This window comes from Periophthalmus magnuspinnatus, chromosome 18 (assembly GCF_009829125.3).
Source record: "Periophthalmus magnuspinnatus isolate fPerMag1 chromosome 18, fPerMag1.2.pri, whole genome shotgun sequence".
NCBI classification, from domain to species: domain Eukaryota; kingdom Metazoa; phylum Chordata; class Actinopteri; order Gobiiformes; family Gobiidae; genus Periophthalmus; species Periophthalmus magnuspinnatus.
In genome coordinates this window covers 27,909,192-27,930,974 of record NC_047143.1, presented here as the reverse complement: position 1 = coordinate 27,930,974, position 21,783 = coordinate 27,909,192, and the positions used below count along the sequence as shown (strand labels likewise).

The following is a 21,783-nucleotide window of genomic DNA, read 5'->3' as shown; positions in this document are numbered from 1 at the left end:
TCTGTTTCGTGTGTTTCTTCTGTTTCAGGACGCCGCTTCAGTCGTGGCGTCGTCGTCTTCAGATTCTCTGGACGAGGCCGGCGTCGCGTTTCAGGTGAAAATGAAACATAAATGATCAAACTTTAAAGCTGCAGTGTGAGACTTTTCAGATGAGCTTCAGCTTCCTGCTCGTTTCTTTGGTTGTGCTGTTATTGTCTGGAAAGTTTCACAGTGTGGCATTAGTAAAGTCCATTCTCACTGGAGCTCGCCTCTCCGCTGATCTAATCTGTAACTTGACCTTGTGCCGACTCGGTGCAGACGAGCGTAAAGCCCTAATGTGGAACATTACAGACAAAGGAAAAACATCTCCACTGAGGCAAGAGAGCGGCGGACCGTCCACTAGAAAAGTCCCACAGTGCAGCTTTAACGTCGACTTTAACAGATTTAAGTCTCAAAGAGTCAAGAGACGTCAGGACCAGAGAGAAGAGAAAGAACAGAGAGAAAAGAACAGAGAGAAAAGAGAGAAAGAACAGAGAGAACAGAGAGAAAGAACAGAGAGAAAAGAACAGAGAAGAGAGAAAGAACAGAGAGAAAAGAACAGAGAGAAAAGAGAAAGAACAGAGAGAAAAGAACAGAGAGAAGAGAGAAAAGAACAGAGAGAAAAGAAAAAGAACAGACAGAAAAGAGAAAGAACAGAGAGAAAAGAGAAAGAACAGAGAGAAAAGAACAGAGAGAAAAGAGAGAAAGAACAGAGAGAAAAGAGAGAAAGAACAGAGAGAAAAGAGAAAGAACAGAGAGAAAAGAACAGAGAGAAAAGAGAGAAAGAACAGAGAGAAAAGAGAGAAAGAACAGAGAGAAAAGAGAAAGAACAGAGAGAAAAGAGAGAAAGAACAGAGAGAAAAGAGAGAAAGAACAGAGAGAAAAGAGAGAAAGAACAGAGAGAAAAGAGAGAAAAGAACAGAGAGAAAAGAGAAAGAACAGAGAGAAAAGAGAAAGAACAGAGAGAAAAGAGAAAGAACAGAGAGAAAGAACAGAGAGAAAAGAGAGAAAGAACAGAGAGAAAAGAACAGAGAGAAAAGAGAAAGAACAGAGAGAAAAGAGAAAGAACAGAGAGAAAAGAGAAAGAACAGAGAGAAAGAACAGAGAGAAAAGAGAGAAAGAACAGAGAGAAAAGAACAGAGAGAAAAGAGAAAGAACAGAGAAAAGAACAGAGAGAAAAGAGAGAAAGAACAGAGAGAAAAGAGAGAAAAGAAAGAACAGAGAGAAAAGAGAAAGAACAGAGAGAAAAGAGAGAAAGAACAGAGAGAAAAGAGAGAAAGAACAGAGAGAAAAGAACAGAGAGAAAAGAACAGAGAGAAAAGAGAGAAAGAACAGAGAGAAAAGAGAAAGAACAGAGAGAAAAGAGAGAAAGAACAGAGAAAAGAACAGACAAAAGAGAGAAAGAAAAGAGAAAGAACAGAGAGAAAAGAGAAAGAACAGAGAGAAAAGAGAAAGAACAGAGAGAAAAGAACAGAGAGAAAAGAGAGAAAGAACAGAGAAAAGAACAGAGAGAAGAGAGAGAAAGAACAGAGAGAAGAGAGAAAGAACAGAGAGAAGAGAGAAAGAACAGAGAGAAGAGAGAAAGAACAGAGAGAAGAGAGAAAGAACAGAGAGAAGAGAGAAAGAACAGAGAGAAGAGAGAAAGAACAGAGAGAAGAGAGAAAGAACAGAGAGAAGAGAGAAAGAACAGAGAGAAGAGAGAAAGAAAAGAGAGAAAGAACAGAGAGAAAGAACAGAGAGAAAAGAGAGAAAAGAGAGAAAGAAGAGAGAAAGAACAGAGAAAAGAGAGAAAGAACAGAGAGAAAAGAGAGAAAGAACAGACAGAAAAGAGAAAGAACAGAGAGAAAAGAGAAAGAACAGAGAGAAAAGAACAGAGAGAAAAGAGAGAAAGAACAGAGAGAAAAGAGAGAAAGAACAGAGAGAAAAGAGAAAGAACAGAGAGAAAAGAACAGAGAGAAAAGAGAAAGAACAGAGAGAAAGAACAGAGAGAAAAGAAAGAACAGAGAGAAAAGAACAGAGAGAAAAGAGAAAGAACAGAGAGAAAAGAGAAAGAACAGAGAGAAAAGAGAAAGAACAGAGAGAAAGAACAGAGAGAAAAGAGAGAAAGAACAGAGAGAAAAGAACAGAGAGAAAAGAGAAAGAACAGAGAAAAGAACAGAGAGAAAAGAGAGAAAGAACAGAGAGAAAAGAGAGAAAAGAACAGAGAGAAAGAACAGAGAGAAAAGAGAGAAAGAACAGAGAGAAAAGAAAGAACAGAGAGAAAAGAACAGAGAGAAAAGAACAGAGAGAAAAGAGAGAAAGAACAGAGAGAAAAGAGAAAGAACAGAGAGAAAAGAGAGAAAGAACAGAGAAAAGAACAGACAAAAGAGAGAAAGAAAAGAGAAAGAACAGAGAGAAAAGAGAAAGAACAGAGAGAAAAGAGAAAGAACAGAGAGAAAAGAGAAAGAACAGAGAGAAAAGAGAAAGAACAGAGAGAAAAGAGAAAGAACAGAGAGAAAAGAGAAAGAACAGAGAAAAGAGAGAAAGAACAGAGAAAAGAACAGAGAGAAGAGAGAGAAAGAACAGAGAGAAGAGAGAAAGAACAGAGAGAAGAGAGAAAGAACAGAGAGAAGAGAGAAAGAACAGAGAGAAGAGAGAAAGAACAGAGAGAAGAGAGAAAGAACAGAGAGAAGAGAGAAAGAACAGAGAGAAAGAGAGAAGAACAGAGAGAAGAGAGAAAGAACAGAGAGAAAGATAAAGAACAGAGAGAAAAGAACAGAGAGAAAAGAGAGGAAAGAAAGAGAGAAAAGAGAGAAAGAAGAGAGAAAGAACAGAGAAAAGAGAGAAAGAACAGAGAGAAAAGAGAGAAAGAACAGAGAGAAAAGAGAGAAAGAACAGAGAGAAAAGAGAGAAAGAAAAGAGAGAAAGAGAGAAAGAACAGAGAGAAAAGAGAAAGAACAGAGAGAAAAGAGAGAAAGAACAGAGAGAAAAGAGAGAAAGAACAGAGAAAAGAACAGAGAGAAAAGAACAGAGAGAAAAGAGAGAAAGAACAGAGAGAAAAGAGAAAGAACAGAGAGAAAAGAGAGAAAGAACAGAGAAAAGAACAGACAAAAGAGAGAAAGAAAAGAGAAAGAACAGAGAGAAAAGAGAAAGAACAGAGAGAAAAGAGAAAGAACAGAGAGAAAAGAGAAAGAACAGAGAGAAAAGAGAAAGAACAGAGAGAAAAGAGAAAGAACAGAGAGAAAGAACAGAGAGAAAAGAAAGAACAGAGAGAAAAGAACAGAGAGAAAAGAGAAAGAACAGAGAGAAAAGAGAAAGAACAGAGAGAAAAGAGAAAGAACAGAGAGAAAGAACAGAGAGAAAAGAGAGAAAGAACAGAGAGAAAAGAACAGAGAGAAAAGAGAAAGAACAGAGAAAAGAACAGAGAGAAAAGAGTAGAAAGAACAGAGAGAAAAGAGAGAAAAGAGAGAAAGAACAGAGAGAAAAGAGAAAGAACAGAGAGAAAAGAGAAAGAACAGAGAGAAAAGAGAGAAAGAACAGAGAGAAAAGAAAGAACAGAGAGAAAAGAACAGAGAGAAAAGAACAGAGAGAAAAGAACAGAGAGAAAGAGAGAAAGAACAGAGAGAAAGAGAAAGAAACAGAGAGAAAAGAGAGAAAGAACAGAGAAAAGAACAGACAAAAGAGAGAAAGAAAAGAGAAAGAACAGAGAGAAAGAGAAAGAACAGAGAGAAAGAGAAAGAACAGAGAGAAAAGAGAAAGAACAGAGAGAAAGAGAAAGAACAGAGAGAAAAGAGAAAGAACAGAGAAAAGAGAGAAAGAACAGAGAAAAGAACAGAGAGAAGAGAGAGAAAGAACAGAGAGAAGAGAGAAAGAACAGAGAGAAAAGAGAGAAAGAACAGAGAAAAGAACAGAGAGAAGAGAGAAAGAACAGAGAGAAGAGAGAAAGAACAGAGAGAAGAGAGAAAGAACAGAGAGAAGAGAGAAAGAACAGAGAGAAAAGAGAAAGAACAGAGAGAAAAGAACAGAGAGAAAAGAGAGAAAGAAAAGAGAGAAAAGAGAGAAAGAAGAGAGAAAGAACAGAGAAAAGAGAGAAAGAACAGAGAGAAAAGAGAGAAAGAACAGAGAGAAAAGAGAGAAAGAACAGAGAGAAAAGAGAGAAAGAACAGAGAGAAAAGAGAGAAAGAACAGAGAGAAAAGAGAGAAAGAAAAGAGAGAAAAGAGAGAAAGAACAGAGAGAAAAGAGAAAGAACAGAGAGAAAAGAGAGAAAGAACAGAGAGAAAAGAGAGAAAGAACAGAGAGAAAAGAACAGAGAGAAAAGAACAGAGAGAAAAGAGAGAAAGAACAGAGAGAAAAGAGAAAGAACAGAGAAAAGAGAGAAAGAACAGAGAAAAGAACAGACAAAAGAGAGAAAGAAAAGAGAAAGAACAGAGAGAAAAGAGAAAGAACAGAGAGAAAAGAGAAAGAACAGAGAGAAAAGAGAAAGAACAGAGAGAAAAGAGAAAGAACAGAGAGAAAAGAGAGAAAGAACAGAGAAAAGAACAGAGAGAAGAGAGAGAAAGAACAGAGAGAAGAGAGAAAGAACAGAGAGAAGAGAGAAAGAACAGAGAGAAGAGAGAGAAAGAACAGAGAGAAAAGAGAAAGAACAGAGAGAAAAGAACAGAGAGAAAAGAGAGAAAGAAAAGAGAGAAAAGAGAGAAAGAAGAGAGAAAGAACAGAGAAAAGAGAGAAAGAACAGAGAGAAAAGAGAGAAAGAACAGACAGAAAAGAGAAAGAACAGAGAGAAAAGAAAAAGAACAGACAGAAAAGAGAAAGAACAGAGAGAAAAGAGAAAGAACAGAGAGAAAAGAACAGAGAGAAAAGAGAGAAAGAACAGAGAGAAAAGAGAGAAAGAACAGAGAGAAAAGAGAAAGAACAGAGAGAAAAGAACAGAGAAAAGAGAGAAAGAACAGAGAGAAAAGAGAGAAAGAACAGAGAGAAAAGAGAGAAAGAACAGAGAGAAAAGAGAAAGAACAGAGAGAAAAGAGAGAAAGAACAGAGAGAAAAGAGAGAAAGAACAGAGAGAAAAGAGAGAAAGAACAGAGAGAAAAGAGAGAAAGAACAGAGAGAAAAGAGAGAAAAGAGAGAAAGAACAGAGAGAAAAGAACAGAGAGAAAAGAAAGAACAGAGAGAAAAGAACAGAGAGAAAAGAGAAAGAACAGAGAGAAAAGAGAGAAAGAACAGAGAGAAAAGAACAGAGAGAAAAGAGAAAGAACAGAGAAAAGAACAGAGAGAAAAGAGAGAAAGAACAGAGAGAAAAGAGAGAAAAGAGAGAAAGAACAGAGAGAAAAGAGAAAGAACAGAGAGAAAAGAGAGAAAGAACAGAGAGAAAAGAGAGAAAGAACAGAGAGAAAAGAACAGAGAGAAAAGAACAGAGAGAAAAGAACAGAGAGAAAAGAGAGAAAGAACAGAGAGAAAAGAGAAAGAACAGAGAGAAAAGAGAGAAAGAACAGAGAAAAGAACAGACAAAAGAGAGAAAGAAAAGAGAAAGAACAGAGAGAAAAGAGAAAGAACAGAGAGAAAAGAGAAAGAACAGAGAGAAAAGAGAAAGAACAGAGAGAAAAGAGAAAGAACAGAGAGAAAAGAGAAAGAACAGAGAAAAGAACAGAGAGAAAAGAGAGAAAGAACAGAGAAAAGAACAGAGAGAAGAGAGAGAAAGAACAGAGAGAAGAGAGAAAGAACAGAGAGAAGAGAGAGAGTGTCCCAGAGAGAAGAGAGAGAGAATGTCCCAGAGAGAAGAGAGAGAATGTCCCAGAGAGAAGAGAGAGAGAATGTCCCAGAGAGAGAAGAGAGAGAAGAGAGAGAAAAGAACAGAGAGAAAAGAGAGAAAAGAGAGAAAGAAGAGAGAAAGAACAGAGAAAAGAGAGAAAGAACAGAGAGAAAAGAGAGAAAGAACAGAGAGAAAAGAGAGAAAGAACAGAGAGAAAAGAGAGAAAGAACAGAGAAAAGAGAGAAAGAACAGAGAGAAAAGAAAGAACAGAGAGAAAAGAAAGAACAGAGAGAAAAGAGAGAAAGAACAGAGAGAAAAGAGAGAAAGAACAGAGAGAAAAGAACAGAGAGAAAAGAGAGAAAAGAACAGAGAGAAAAGAGAGAAAGAACAGAGAGAAAAGAACAGAGAAAAGAGAGAAAGAACAGAGAGAAAGAACAGAGAAAAGAACAGAGAGAAAAGAAAGAACAGAGAGAAAAGAAAGAACAGAGAGAAAAGAAAGAACAGAGAAAAGAGAAAGAACAGAGAGAAAAGAGAAAGAACAGAGAGAAAAGAACAGAGAGAACAGAGAGAAAAGAGAGAAAGAACAGAGAAAAGAGAGAACAGAGAGAAGAGAGAAAGAACAGAGAGAAGAGAGAAAGAACAGAGAGAAGAGAGAAAGAACAGAGAGAAGAGAGAAAGAACAGAGAGAAGAGAGAAAGAACAGAGAAAAAACAGAGAAAAGAGAGAAAGAACAGAGAGAAAAGAACAGAGAGAACAGAGAGAAAAGAGAGAAAGAACAGAGAGAAGAGAGAAAGAACAGAGAGAAAAGAGAAAGAACAGAGAGAAAAGAGAAAGAACAGAGAGAAAAGAGAAAGAACAGAGAGAAAAGAGAAAGAACAGAGAGAAAAGAGAAAGAAAGAGAAAGAAAGAGAGAAAGAGAGAAACAGAGAGAAAAGAACAGAGAGAAAGAAATAACAGAGAGAAAAGAAAGAACAGAGAGAAAAGAAAGAACAGAGAGAAAAGAAAGAACAGAGAGAAAAGAGAGAAAGAACAGAGAGAAAAGAGAAAGAACAGAGAGAAAAGAGAAAGAACAGAGAGAAAAGAACAGAGAGAAGAGAAAGAACAGAGAGAAAAGAGAAAGAACAGAGAGAAAAGAACAGAGAGAAAAGAAAGAACAGAGAGAAAAGAAAGAACAGAGAGAAAAGAAAAAGAACAGAGAGAAAAGAAAAAGAACAGAGAGAAAAGAAAAAGAACAGAGAGAAAAGAGAAAGAACAGAGAGAAAAGAGAAAGAACAGAGAGAAAAGAGAAAGAACAGAGAGAAAAGAACAGAGAGAAAAGAAAGAAAGAACAGAGTGAAAAGAGAGAAAGAACAGAGAGAAAAGAGAAAGAACAGAGAGAAAAGAGAGAAAGAACAGAGAGAAAAGAGAGAAAAGAGAGAAAGAACAGAGAGAAAAGAGAGAAAGAAAAGAGAGAAAGAACAGAGAGAAAAGAACAGAGAGAAAAGAGAGAAAGAACAGAGAGAAAGAACAGAGAGAAAAGAGAGAAAAGAGAGAAAGAACAGAGAGAAAAGAACAGAGTGAAAAGAGAGAAAGAACAGAGAGAAAAGAGAAAGAACAGAGAGAAAAGAGAGAAAGAACAGAGAGAAAAGAGAAAGAACAGAGAGAAAAGAGAGAAAGAAGAGAGAAAGAACAGAGAGAAAAGAACAGAGAGAAAAGAGAGAAAGAACAGAGAGAAAAGAGAAAGAACAGAGAGAAAAGAGAAAGAACAGAGAGAAAAGAGAAAGAACAGAGAGAAAAGAACAGAGAAAAGAGAGAAAGAACAGAGAGAAAGAACAGAGAGAAAAGAACAGAGAGAAAAGAACAGAGAGAAAAGAACAGAGAGAAAAGAAAGAACAGAGAGAAAAGAGAAAGAACAGAGAGAAAGAACAGAGAGAAAAAACAGAGAAAAGAGAGAAAGAACAGAGAGAAAAGAACAGAGAAAAGAGAGAAAGAACAGAGAGAAAAGAACAGAGAGAACAGAGAGAAAAGAGAGAAAGAACAGAGAGAAGAGAGAAAGAACAGAGAGAAGAGAGAAAGAACAGAGAGAAGAGAGAAAGAACAGAGAAGAGAGAAAGAACAGAGAGAAAAGAGAAAGAAAAGAGAGAAAGAACAGAGAGAAAAGAACAGAGAGAAAAGAGAGAAAGAACAGAGAAAAGAACAGAGAGAAAAGAGAGAAAGAACAGAGAGAAAAGAGAGAATAGAGAGAAAGAACAGAGAGAAAAGAGAGAAAAGAGAGAAAGAACAGAGAGAAAAGAGAAAGAACAGAGAGAAAAGAGAGAAAGAACAGAGAGAAAAGGGAAAGAACAGAGAGAAAAGAGAAAGAACAGAGAGAAAAGAGAGAAAGAACAGAGAGAAAAGAACAGAGAAAAGAGAGAAAGAACAGAGAGAAAAGAGAGAAAGAACAGAGAGAAAAGAACAGAGAAAAGAGAGAAAGAACAGAGAGAAGAGAGAAAGAACAGAGAGAAGAGAGAAAGAACAGAGAGAAGAGAGAAAGAACAGAGAGAAGAGAGAAAGAACAGAGAGAAAAGAGAAAGAAAAGAGAGAAAGAACAGAGAAAAGAACAGAGAGAAAAGAGAGAATAGAGAGAAAGAACAGAGAGAATAGAGAGAAAGAACAGAGAGAAAGAACAGAGAGAAGAGAGAAAGAACAGAGAGAAAGAACAGAGAGAAGAGAGAAAGAACAGAGAGAAGAGAGAAAGAACAGAGAAAAAACAGAGAAAAGAGAGAAAGAACAGAGAGAAAAGAACAGAGAGAAAAGAGAGAAAGAACAGAGAGAAGAGAGAAAGAACAGAGAGAAGAGAGAAAGAACAGAGAGAAGAGAGAAAGAACAGAGAGAAGAGAGAAAGAACAGAGAGAAAAGAGAAAGAACAGAGAGAAGAGAGAAAGAACAGAGAAAAGAGAAAGAACAGAGAGAAAAGAGAAAGAAAAGAGAGAAAGAACAGAGAGAAAAAACAGAGAAAAGAGAAAGAAAAGAGAGAAAGAACAGAGAGAAAAGAGAGAAAGAACAGAGAGAAAAGAGAGAAAGAACAGAGAGAAAAGAGAAAGCACAGAGAGAAAAGAGAAAGAACAGAGAAAAGAGAAAGAACAGAGAGAAAAGAGAAAGAACAGAGAGAAAAGAGAAAGAACAGAGAGAAAAGAGAAAGAACAGAGAGAAAGAACAGAGAGAAAAAACAGAGAGAAAAGAACAGAGAAAAGAGAGAAAGAACAGAGAGAAAAGAAAAAGAACAGAGAGAAAAGAGAAAGAACAGAGAGAAAAGAAAAAGAACAGAGAGAAAAGAGAAGAAAAAGAACAAGTAGAACAAATAGAGCAGGAGGAGGACGTGTCTTCATGTCGTGGACACATGGGACAAACCCAGAGTCTGATCTGTTTGTTTCCTCGTCTCAATCAGACCTGGAGTTGTGTTTTGTTTCACATGTTTAACACAAACCTGCAGAAAACACTCTGTTCCACTTTGTGATGTCATCATGTGGTGATACAGGAAACAGGAAGTGCTCCACTGTGTTTTTAAACTCCACACACCTTCATTTATAGAATCATTTGGATCATTTCAGTCCTGGAGTTGTCTCTTATCTCGACTGAACTAAAGGTAAAAGGAGGAGTTAAACTACCACTTGATGACATCACAAGGTGGAACAGAGCGTTTTGATCTTTGTAGATGTTACAGACTCATAATAAAGTGACTCAAACATGTGAATGAAACAAACACAACTCCAGGTCTGTTTTTGAGACGGACACTTTAGGACATGGAGTAAACCTCAGACTCAGGTTTATGTAAAAAATAATTTTAATAAAAGTTTAAAACAGAACGACCTGAGCCCCAGAGACACAACCAGGACAAATACACAACAGTACACACAAACACACACACACACAAACACACACACACAAACACACGCACACACAAACACACACACACACCCACACACAGACACACACACCCCCCCCCCCACACACACACACACCCCCACACACACACACACACACACACACACACAGGGCCATTTAAAACATGACAAACAGGAGCACATGTGAACTGTAGGGGGCGTTGTTCAGTCTGGGGAGGCCAGCGCCCCCTCAAGGCCAAAAGTTTATTTTCTTTAATTCAAAGGGAAACAACATTTAGATTTTAAACTGTTACATATTTTTTAGTTTCACACTTTCAGACCACACTCCTCCAAATATGACACGTGTGTCCGGTCCGACGTGTTTGACCGGTTTGTATCTGTGTCACAGACACACACGACACACACGGCACACATGACACATGACACACACGTTTATGTAAACGCACAGAGCTAACCTGCTAACGCCGCGCTACAAACAGGAAGTGATCATGGGCGCACTTCTGTGTGAAACAGCGCCCCCTCTCCCTTTTCCCCCCAAACTGCACTGCGTACACACACATGAGTTTTGACTTCCTGTTTATAGGCGCCATTTTGAGGACTTTTCACCAAAGGTTGTTTTGAATGAATCACCACGGCAACAGTGTCATTTTTATCTGAATTTCTCAAATTATTTTTTTGCAGAATCCTGGAGTTTTTCGAGGAGCAAAGAACAAAATAAATCCATTTAAATCAAAGGTAAAACTCAGATCTGAAACACACAAACACACAAATAAACACACACACAAGCACACACACACACACAAATAAACACACACACGCACACACACACAAATAAACACACAAACACACAAATAAACACACAAATAAACACACAAACACACAACTAAAAAAACAAACACACAACTAAAAAAACACAAACACACAACTAAAAAAACACAAACACACAATTAAAAAAACAAACAAAACAAACACACAAATAAAACAAACACACAAATAAACACACAAAGAAACACAAAGAAACACACACACAAAGAAACACACAAACACAAATAAACAAACACACACACAAAGAAACACACAAACACACACACACAAAGAAACACACACAAAGAAAAACACACAAACACACACATAACACACACAAAAACACACAAAGAAACACACACACAAAGAAACACACACAAACAAAACAGAAACACACACAACAAACAAACCAACACACACAAATAAACACACACACTTTAGTCATGATTGTGTTGTGCTTTTGTCTTGTTCAGTTTTTATTTCTGCAGATTTGAGTTTTTTTTAAATTCACGTTTAATTTAAACTGAACAGATTCATAAAAACAAAAATAAAGATTTAAAACAACACAAATATTTATGTGTCGTGTTTGTGCGTCACATTTGACCCACAGTCGAAATGTTACACAATAAAAACACACAAAACAAATGGGCCGCTCTGTCCACGCCTCTGTCTGGGGGCGTGTCCAGTCCTCTGTCTGGGGGCGTGTCCACGCCTCTGTCTGGGGGCGTGTCCAGTCCTCTGTCTGGGGGCGTGTCCACGCCTCTGTCTGGGGGCGTGTCCAGTCCTCTGTCTGGGGGCGTGTCCAGTCCTCTGTCTGGGGGCGTGTCCACGCCTCTGTCTGGGGGCGTGTCCACGCCTCTGTCTGGGGGCGTGTCCACGCCTCTGTCTGGGGGCGTGTCCACGCCTCTGATTGGTCGTGGATGTTTCTGAATCGTTGTATTTTGTTTTTTTCAGTCTGTGAGCGACGCTGAAGCTGCAGGACGTGAGGACGTGACTCCAGCTCTGAGACAGGTGAGACATCAGAGACACATGGAGCAGTGTCTCAGTGTCTGTGTCCGTGTCTCTGTGTCTTTCTGTCTGTCTCTCTGCCTCAGTGTCTCTGTCTCCATGTCTCTCCGAGACACCGTCTCCGTGTCCGTGTCTCTGTGTCCGTGTCTCTGTGTCCGTGTCTCAGTGTCTCCGTCTCCCCGTATCTCCATCTCCGTGTCTCTGTGCTTCAGTGTCTCTGTCTCTCTGTCTCCGTCTCCCCGTGTCTCAGTCTGTCCTTCTGCTGCAGGGTCCCGGCCTCATGTCTGGGCTGATGTCCCGGGTCAGTCCCTTCAGGTCGTCTCAGGTAAAACACAAACAGCTCCTTTAATATGTGGCTTAGAGGTAAATCACCCGCCCTCCAACCAGAGGGTCACAGCTCTGACCTGCACGTAGAGGACACAGAGTCTAAACAGAAGAGACAGAGACGTCTCCGCTTAAACGGAGACGTCTCCGTTTAAGCGGACACTTCAGACACAGAGTCACAACTGAGTGAAATTAAATAATAAAACTTAAACTGTAGTTATAAATATTAAATAACAGGTTTGAAGAGTTGACTTTTTAACAACTTCACAAATAAATATTTTGTCTCTATGGAAACAGATTTCTGTAAATAACCAAAAGCCAGAGCCCCCCCCACGCCCCAACCAGCAAGTACGACTTTATTTACTACTACTACTACTATTATTAATATTATTACTACCACTACACTAATACTACTAGTACCATAATCCTGTTACTGTCCTTTACTTTTAAACTGAACCTTAAACTCTGAATGAAGGAAAAGTGTGTGTGTATGTGTGTGTGTTTGTGCGTGTGTGTGTTTTGGTGGTGGGAGGGGCCGATGGCACAGATTCTGTCTTGTGTGGCTTTTCTTCAGTCTGTCCCAGGGCGGCCGTGGCAGAAACGCTGCAAAAACAGGGAGAGGATTCATTATTTAAAACATCGACTCATGTAAAAAAAAACATGATCCTGAAACACACACACACACCCCAACACACACACACACACCCCAACACACACACACACACACACCCCAACACACACACACACACCCCAACACACACACACACACCCCCACGCACACACACTTAACGAGACGTGAAACAGAAAAATGAACTGAAATGTTCCACATTTCTCTTTGTCCAGGCACCAAAGACCGAGTCAGCAGAGCCCCCTGACCCCGCCCCCCAGGCCCCTGACCCCGCCCCCCAAACCAAACAGGTGCGTGTCGGGGCATCTGGAGTTTGAGTTTTGTTTTTTTAATCCAACACTTTTCTAAACATTTTAAATGTGTTTGTAGAATCCAGGAGTGATTTCAGGAATGATCCACAAAGTGAACCCCTTTAAGTCCAAGGTACATGTCACTCCACCAGGGGGCAGTCTCACACTGTGTGAAAAAGAACATGTGCATGAGTCACTCCACCAGGGGGCAGTCTCACACTGTGTGAAAAAGAACATGTGCATGAGTCACTCCACCAGGGGGCAGCAGAGTCACATTTACATAATGTTTGTGTTTGAAACAGGATTTTATAAACGTGTTTAATGTTTTTGTTTTATTGTAGGAGCCAAAGCTCCACAGAGACGTGTCCAACAGCGACGGGAGTTTGACCGACAACAACAACGTCCAGGACAAACAAGTGAGACACAAAAAGACACACACAGACATACACACATATATATACAAACACACACATAAACACACATCAGGTTTATAGTTTGACTCAGTGGACCCTCAGATCTGGAGAATTCTCATGTTTTTTCTTCAGTTAAATATTTTTGTAAAACTAAAATTATTTAGTGTTGATTTTATCCTAATCCTTAAATACACATTTGAACTAAAATATCTATCTATTTTTATTTTTTTTCTCAGTTGACAGTTTTGACTTAGACTAAAACCTGGAGTTACACTGAGTCTAAACAATTAAACAAAGTGATAAAAATATAAAAATGTGACATTTACATTTGTGTAAATTGATATATTTTAGTTTCTTTAAGTATAAACCACAGAGAACCAACTTTAAAACTCACATTTAAACCTCATGGACAGATTTTCCCTGATGAAAACCCGACTCCAGAGCCTCCACCTCGACCCCAACAGGTACGACTCCACCTCCACTTTACACTTTGTCATTCAACCTCACGTCTTTTTCCTGTCGTTTATTTAAACTCTTAAACCGACTGAAAAATAAAGTGATTTAAATTAAACTGTAACATGTCCTGTCACCACCAGAGGGCGCCACATGAAAATAAAACCTGGAACTTTTAAAGTAAAAGAAGTTTAACACTGACTAAAGTTACACTGAAAACTTAATAAGTGCAAGGATAATACACACACACACACCCCGACCCCCCCACACACACAGACCCATACACACATACACACACACACAGACCCCCCCCCACACACACACAGACCCACACACACACACAGACCCATACACACACACACACACACACAGACCCCCCCCCACACACACACAGACCCACACACACACACACCGACCCATACACACACACAGACCCACACACAGACCCACACACACACACACCGACCCATACACACACACAGACCCACACACACACATAGACCCCCCCACACACACAGACCCATACACACACACACACACACACAGACCCCCCCCCACACACACACAGACCCACACACACACACACCGACCCATACACACACACAGACCCACACACAGACCCACACACACACACACCGACCCATACACACACACAGACCCACACACACACATAGACCCCCCCACACACACAGACCCATACACACACACAGACCCACACACACACATAGACCCCCCCACACACACAGACCCATACACACACACAGACCCACACACACACACAGACCCACCCCCACACAGACCCACACACACACACACACAGACCCACACACACACAGACCCCCCCACACACACACAGACCCATACACACACACAGACCCACACACAGACCCACACACACACACACCGACCCATACACACACACAGACCCATACACACACACACACACAGACCCACACACACACAGACCCCCCCCACACACAGACCCACACACACACACACAGACCCATACACACGCACAGACCCATACACACACACACACACACACTGGTGTGTTCTGTTTGACTTTTTAATTCTACAATTAAATATTTTGTCTCTGTGGAAACAGATTTCTATAAAAAAACAAAATCCAGAGCTTCCCCCACGACCCAACCAGCAAGTACGACTTTATTTACTACTACTACTACTATTAATATTATTAATACTACTACTACTTCAATTACTATTATTATTACTACTATTAACAGTACTATTACTGTGAGTCACTGCCTCTTAAACTCTTCATGTTTTATTCTTTTATTGTTCTACTTTCTGTTGTTTGTCGACAGATGAAAATTATCTTTGTTATAATCTGAAATATTTATACTGAAACTACATCAAATAAATAAATGAATAAATAAATAAATAAATAAATACTTCTACTGTCACTAAAACTACTACAACTCAGCAGACTGAAGAATATGATTTAACACACACTGTGTTCAGTGTTCTCTCTGTGTTCTCTCTCTGTGTTCTCAGTGTTCTCTCTGTTCTCTGTGTTCTCAGTGCGTTCTCTCTGTGTGTTCTCTCCGTGTTCTCATCATTCTCTGTTTGTTCTCAGTGTTCTCTGTGTGTTCTCTCTCTGTGTTCTCCCTGTGTTCTCAGTGTTCTCTCTGTGTTCTCAGGGCATGTTCTCTGTGTGTTCTCTCTGTGTTCTCAGGGCGTGTTCTCCCTGTGTTCTCAGTGTTCTCTCTGTGTTCTCAGGGCATGTTCTCTGTGTGTTCTCTCTGTGTTCTCAGGGCGTGTTCTCTGTGTGTTCTCTGTGTGTTCTCAGGGCGTGTTCTCTGTGTTCTCTCTGTGTGTTCTCAGTGTTCTCTCTGTGTTCTCAGGGCGTGTTCTCAGGGCGTGTTCTCTGTGTGTTCTCTCTGTGTGTTCTCAGTGTGTTCTCTCTCAGTGTTCTCTGTGTGTTCTCAGGGCATGTTCTCTGTGTGTTCTCAGTGTTCTCTGTGTGTTCTCTCTCTGTGTTCTCAGGGCGTGTTCTCCCTGTGTTCTCAGTGTTCTCTCTGTGTTCTCAGGGCATGTTCTCTGTGTGTTCTCTCTGTGTTCTCAGGGCGTGTTCTCTGTGTGTTCTCTGTGTGTTCTCAGGGCGTGTTCTCAGTGTTCTCTCTGTGTTCTCAGGGCGTGTTCTCAGTGTGTTCTCAGGGCGTGTTCTCTGTGTGTTCTCTCTGTGTGTTCTCAGTGTGTTCTCTCTCAGTGTTCTCTGTGTGTTCTCAGGGCATGTTCTCAGTGTTCTCTCTGTGTTCTCAGGGCATGTTCTCAGTGTGTTCTCAGTGTTCTCTCAGTGTTCTCTGTGTGTTCTCTCTGTGTTCTCAGGGCGTGTTCTCAGTGTTCTCTCAGTGTTCTCAGGGCGTGTTCTCTGTTCTCTCTGTGTGTTCTCAGTGTTCTCTCTGTGTGTTCTCAGTGTTCTCTCTGTGTTCTCAGGGCATGTTCTCAGTGTGTTCTCTGTGTGTTCTCTCTGTGTGTTCTCAGTGTTCTCAGTGTTCTCAGTGTGTTCTCAGTGTGTTCTCTGTGTGTTCTCTGTGTGTTCTCAGTGTTCTCTGTGTGTTCTCTCTGTGTTCTCAGGGCATGTTCTCAGTGTGTTCTCAGTGTTCTCTCAGTGTTCTCTGTGTGTTCTCTCAGTGTTCTCAGGGCGTGTTCTCAGTGTTCTCTCAGTGTTCTCAGGGCGTGTTCTCAGTGTTCTCTCTGTGTTCTCAGGGCGTGTTCCGGGGGATGATGCAGAAGGTGAATCCGTTTAAATCGTCTCAGGTAAAATTAAACTAAACTATTTGATGAAAGTATTTTCTTTATTTAAAGTTTATTGTTTGACCAAAGCCTCTAAACCACAGCACAGACACAAGAGCGCCCCCTGCAGGTTACATCAAATAAGCTTTCAACACAATATTTAAATTAATACAACATGGTTAAGTTTAATGCCACACTGTGGAACATTCGTCTCTGTGGTGAATGACCCACAGAACCTTTGACAGATCAGTGTTTGTTTTGTCTGAAGGTCAAGTTTTTTGTTTTTGTTGTTGCTGCAGAACGAGCGAACAGCAGCTGCTCTATTTAAAGAATAAAACAGACTTCAGAGGTCGCCTGAAGGTCACCTGAGGGTCGCCTGAGGGTCGCCTGAAGGGTCACCTGAAGGTCACATGAGGGTCACCTGAAGGTCACTTAAAGGTCGCCTGAAGGTCGTGGAGACTCTAGAGCTTTGTCAGGTTTAGACTCACCAGTGTCACAAACTCAAATTTCAAACTCAAATTCAATCCCAAAAATTGTGACTTATGTTTTTTTTCTTCATTATTCCACAGTTTTCGTCCAGAGCGACGTACAGTCCTGAAAACACAGTAGTCCAGATACTCGTTTTAGTATCGATTCAGTATTTGACTTTTTTTTAAATCTTTGGACAAACCCTGGTTCAGACTCAGAGCTCGAGTTTAAAGCTTCACCTCGTGATGTTTGATCAGTTCTTTTGTGGAACAGTTACATTTGAGTAGGTTTTTCTTTACTCGAGTATCGCACAGACTCAAAGTGTCAGGATTGATCAGGGAAATGTCAATGAAACAAAATGGCCGTCATCGTATTGTGAACCTTTTAAAAACTTGTTACACAAACGTTTTTCTCTTTATGTGATTGACTTTTGCACTTCACTGTGAGCGAAGAAAACGTTTGTAAAAATCCATCGTTTGAACAGTTTTAAAGGTTTTATGTCGCACAAACTGACTCTGAGCTTTAATCCATGTTCTAATGCTGTTGGCACAAACAGAAAACAGTGTAACTTTAGCCGTTTAAGTCCTTAAAATGGCGCCGCTTCCAGGATGACGCATTCATGTTTTTGTAAAAATGCTGTTTTCTGATTAGCAGGTTGGTGACTGTGAACCCGACGGACGCCCAAAGCGACAGTCAGACACAGAGGTACATGAGTTTAAACAAACGTCGTGTATTTTGAACTAAACGACGCCGCTGGTGTTTTGTAGACGGTCCCAGGTCTGGAGAGCTCCTCCTCTTCGAGCTCTGAGAGTTTAAACGACGAGACGATACAGCGACATGTAAGACTTTTATTAACATAAAAGATTTTATTAGGAAATGAAACTCGTGATTTCTCTCTGTACATTTTTACACCTTATCATTTATATATTTTTTTTCTACAATTTTTCAAAATGCAGATGTTTGTGCAAATCCAACAAATACTTAAGATCTATTTGCAACAACAGATCTTAATTTTAAAAAAAGAAAAGATGATGTTAAGGCGTAGAGGACGAAGGATGGAATCATATTCATATTTTGATCAGAAAAAAAAAAAATTTAGTTTTAAAAAACACAACTGTACAAAGAGTAAAAGTTAAAATGACACAAATCTGTTTTTGTGAATGATTTTGATTTGATTAGTTAGATTTTTTTCCCCTCTTTTTTTGGATGTTGTTGCTGATCTGTTGACTGTTTTAACTGTTTGTGTTTTAACTGTTTGTTTGTGTTTTAACCCTTTGTGTTTTAACCGTTTGTGTTTTAACCCTTTGTGTTTTAACCGTTTGTGTTTTAACCCTTTGTGTTTTAACGCTGCGAAGGGGCCGATCTCTCAAAGGTAAAGGGACAAACGGGTTCAAATCTCAGAAATGAACGACATGAGTGAGTGAATCTGGAACTTTCTGACTTTCCCGTCAGAGTGCAGTGCGACAGGTTTTGTTTGTCTAATTGTTGGTTTGGTGTGTGTGGTAAATATTGATCATATTTTTACGCTGATTATTAGATGAAGAATCGACGAGTTTCTGTCGTCACCAGATTCTTTGTAAAAGACACAGAGACGTGTAAAAACGTGGACAGAGGTTTGACGCCAGTGAAACGCTTTTTTAAAGTGTTTTTCAAATCAAAACTTGTGCCAAAAAAGCTTTTGTTTTTAGTCTGTTCCACATCAGGTTTTAGGTTTAGTAAAACAGTCAATAAATATTTAGATTTGTCATGATTATTATTAGAAAGTTTGAAGTTACACAAGATTCTTTCCAAAAGGCGTCGCCTGTAGAGACGTGGACGGAGGTTTGACGACTTTTAAAAGTGTTTTTTCTATAAATATATCACTATGTTTACATAACGTGGTTTAAACTTGATGTAGTCGAACAATAAAACTAATTACTCAACAGTTAAAAATAATTAGATTCTTGTATTTTGGATTTTTATTTAATTTAAATTTCAGCCTCAACTTAAAATTTCGAATTAGTAAATTTCACAATCCAAACAAATGTGAAAATGAGTTATTTCCCAAATGTAATGTTTATCATTTATTTCCTTGTGTCCCAGGTCTTAGGTTAAAAAAAGGTTTTCTTAATTTAAAGTCGCAGCATGGAACTTTCTGAAGGAGCATGAGTCTATGGAAATGAAAAGTAAAAAACAGATTCAAGGAGATTCAAGCCCAGTCAGAATAAAGACGCATCATATTCTACATTTTTAGAGCAATAAACACAAATAAAATAAAACACAAACACTAAGAAGTTCCATACTGTGACTTTAACATTTAACCAATATCCAATATAATAAAAAAAGTCTATAAACTTTAGATTTATGTTTGTTTTGTGTCGTTGATGAAGAAAACACTTTATAAAACAGAATGAATGTCACCTCCTTGTTGAACTTTAATATGGGAACCGTTTCAAAGTTCAACAAGGAAATGACACGAAACGAGTCTCATGTCGACGTCTAACGACACAGGCCCAACTGGAGCACATTTACATACAAGAAACGCCAAACTGGACGGACCGGCGCCGCTCGTGCTCTTTAATAATGTGGAGATGAACCTTTATAATCTCACCTGCTCCTGTTTTGAATGTTTGAAATGGACAAACGTTTGTATTGTTCTGTGTTTGAACAGAGTCTGGTCTGTTTTTGGACTCTCCCTGGACAAATACAGAGACATAAAGTGAAATAAAGTGTTTTTTTTATCTTACAGTCCATTTGGTACACGGACACGGTCGGCACCGAGGTCCAGAGCAAACCAAAGGAGCCAAAAAAGAAGCGGACTAAGGTGCGTAAACACGACCCTCATGACGTCGTAACAGTAAAGTATTTGATTTAAATCCAAGTCCACATGTCACAGTAAAAGCAGAATCCCCACAGACTCCGCCTCCTTCGCCTTAAGGAATGAAACAGGCTCCAGACAGAAGTTATCCTCTGACCTGAGGGACTTATAATGTCCAAAAAGTCGTTTTTAGGGAGTCTGTCTGCTCTGTGTTTGCACATCGGAGCTACACAGATGATATTTGAGTGATTTTAAAAGTGGAAATGTGGAGTGTGATGTTTTTTAATGAGCTGTTTGGACGAGCAGACAAACGTCGTCTTCTACAATGTTTTATCTGTAATCTGCCCGGCGACTGCAGATGTAAACGAGCTTTATCTAAATCTGGTGTAAAGCATCTCCTCTTTTATGAGATTAATGCGTTTGTACCTCGTCTTGTTAAAATAAACCAACAAACTAAACGCAATTTCACCCACGCACCACTCAAATTCACCTGCTTCCTTCACTATTGTCTGTCACTCCTTAATAAATGTTTTTTTCTCTATTTCTAGACTTTCCGGCTGAAGAAGATCCTGCCCACGGGCTTGTTTGGCTCAGGGACACAGGTAAGAAATAGTTAATCCTGTATTTTTTTAATTCAGTACTGAGGCATCACCGTAGACTGGACATAAACGGACATGTGTCGCCTTACTCCGCTTCTTTAGACGGTCTTTGGCTTTAGCTCAAACTCGTCTTGTTGGTGTTTATCGTGACGATCGATCAGAATACGGCTCGTGTTCTTTATCTCATTTTCAATCAGTTAAAAATCAAAAATCTATGACGGAGTATTAGGGTCACTTAAATAAAACAAAATGTGCGGGCGCTACAAGAAAAAAAAGTCGCAATATTATGAGAGTATAGTTGTATTTTTATCAGAGTATAGTATAGTTGTATTTTTATCAGAGTAGAGTTGTATTTTTGTATTTTTATCAGAGTATAGTATAGTTGTATTTTTATCAGAGTATAGTATTTTTATCAGAGTATAGTTGTATTTTTATCAGAGTATAGTTGTATTTTTATCAGAGTAGAGTTGTATTTTTATCAGAGTAGAGTTGTATTTTTATCAGAGTAGAGTTGTATTTTTATCAGAGTAGAGTTGTATTTTTATCAGAGTAGAGTATAGTTGTATTTTTATCAGAGTAGAGTTGTATTTTTATCAGAGTATAGTTGTATTTTTATCAGAGTATAGTTGTATTTTTATCAGAGTATAGTTGTATTTTTATCAGAGTATAGTTGTATTTTTATCAGAGTATAGTTGTATTTTTATCAGAGTATAGTTGTATTTTTATCAGAGTATAGTTGTATTTTTATCAGAGTATAGTTGTATTTTTATCAGAGTATAGTATAGTTGTATTTTTATCAGAGTAGAGTTGTATTTTTATCAGAGTATAGTTGTATTTTTATCAGAGTATAGTATAGTTGTATTTTTATCAGAGTAGAGTTGTATTTTTATCAGAGTAGAGTTGTATTTTTATCAGAGTATAGTTGTATTTTTATCAGAGTATAGTCTGCTGTGTGAAATTGCCATATCTGAACAAAATGCTCCAAATTCTTCATAACGCTCTGGTCGCTCATTCACTCACAGCAGCCTATTCTCATAAAAACACGACTTTATTCTCGTAGCGCCCGCGTATATTTTTTTATTGAAGTGACTCTTCTACTCCGTCGTACGAATCCATGTGACTTGTAGAATCTGTTATTTGCAGCTTGAGACTTTGATGCGACATAAAGATGTAAACGTGTTGATGTTTCCTAGATCATTATAAAAGATTTATTCATGAACGTCACAAATTCCTTTTATACCATTTTGATTTAATAAATTGCTGCTTTTTTGATAAAGTGTTTGTCAGGATTTAGGATTAGTAAAATGATCAATGAATATTTCAGTCGATTTATCATGATTAGAAGTTTATTTAAATCGGCAGAACTGTCTCACGTTTCATGGAGTCGTCTTGAAGCGTCTGAAGCAGATTGGATTTGACGATGTTTCATGTGATTGGCTCCAAAATGATCAAACAGAAACAGGCAGTAGAAGCCGACGCGTTTAAATCTAGTTTTGTATTTCTAAGCAAAGGGGTTCCCCAGGGCTCAATTTTAGGCCCAATACTTTTTACTATATTTATTAATGCAAAAATAATAATTGGTTATAATTTTAGAGAAATCGTCATATTTATACACAGAAGATGCAGTTTTGATGC

The 21,783-nt window shown here is 38.9% G+C and overlaps 1 protein-coding gene across 8 annotated transcripts in view; it reads left to right on the top strand.

Annotated features, from left to right (window-relative positions):
* Positions 1-21,783, top strand: part of apold1b (apolipoprotein L domain containing 1b) — a 38,859-nt gene that overhangs the window by 3,820 nt on the left and 13,256 nt on the right. For 2 of the 8 annotated variants that reach the window (XM_055229146.1, XM_055229147.1), the window contains exons 5-17: positions 29-94; positions 10,289-10,342; positions 11,366-11,422; positions 11,688-11,744; positions 12,587-12,661; positions 12,741-12,794; positions 13,003-13,077; positions 13,488-13,538; positions 16,258-16,308; positions 17,407-17,457; positions 17,520-17,591; positions 19,481-19,555; positions 20,098-20,151. In XM_055229146.1, the coding sequence (XP_055085121.1) occupies positions 29-94; positions 10,289-10,342; positions 11,366-11,422; positions 11,688-11,744; positions 12,587-12,661; positions 12,741-12,794; positions 13,003-13,077; positions 13,488-13,538; positions 16,258-16,308; positions 17,407-17,457; positions 17,520-17,591; positions 19,481-19,555; positions 20,098-20,151 (792 nt within the window). Of the gene's footprint in view, positions 1-28; positions 95-10,288; positions 10,343-11,365; positions 11,423-11,687; positions 11,745-12,040; positions 12,092-12,586; positions 12,662-12,740; positions 12,795-13,002; positions 13,078-13,487; positions 13,539-14,632; positions 14,684-16,257; positions 16,309-17,403; positions 17,458-17,519; positions 17,592-19,480; positions 19,556-20,097; positions 20,152-21,783 lie in introns of all 8 variants that reach the window. The other 6 variants (XM_055229139.1, XM_055229141.1, XM_055229142.1 and 3 more) reach the window with 6 other exon arrangements.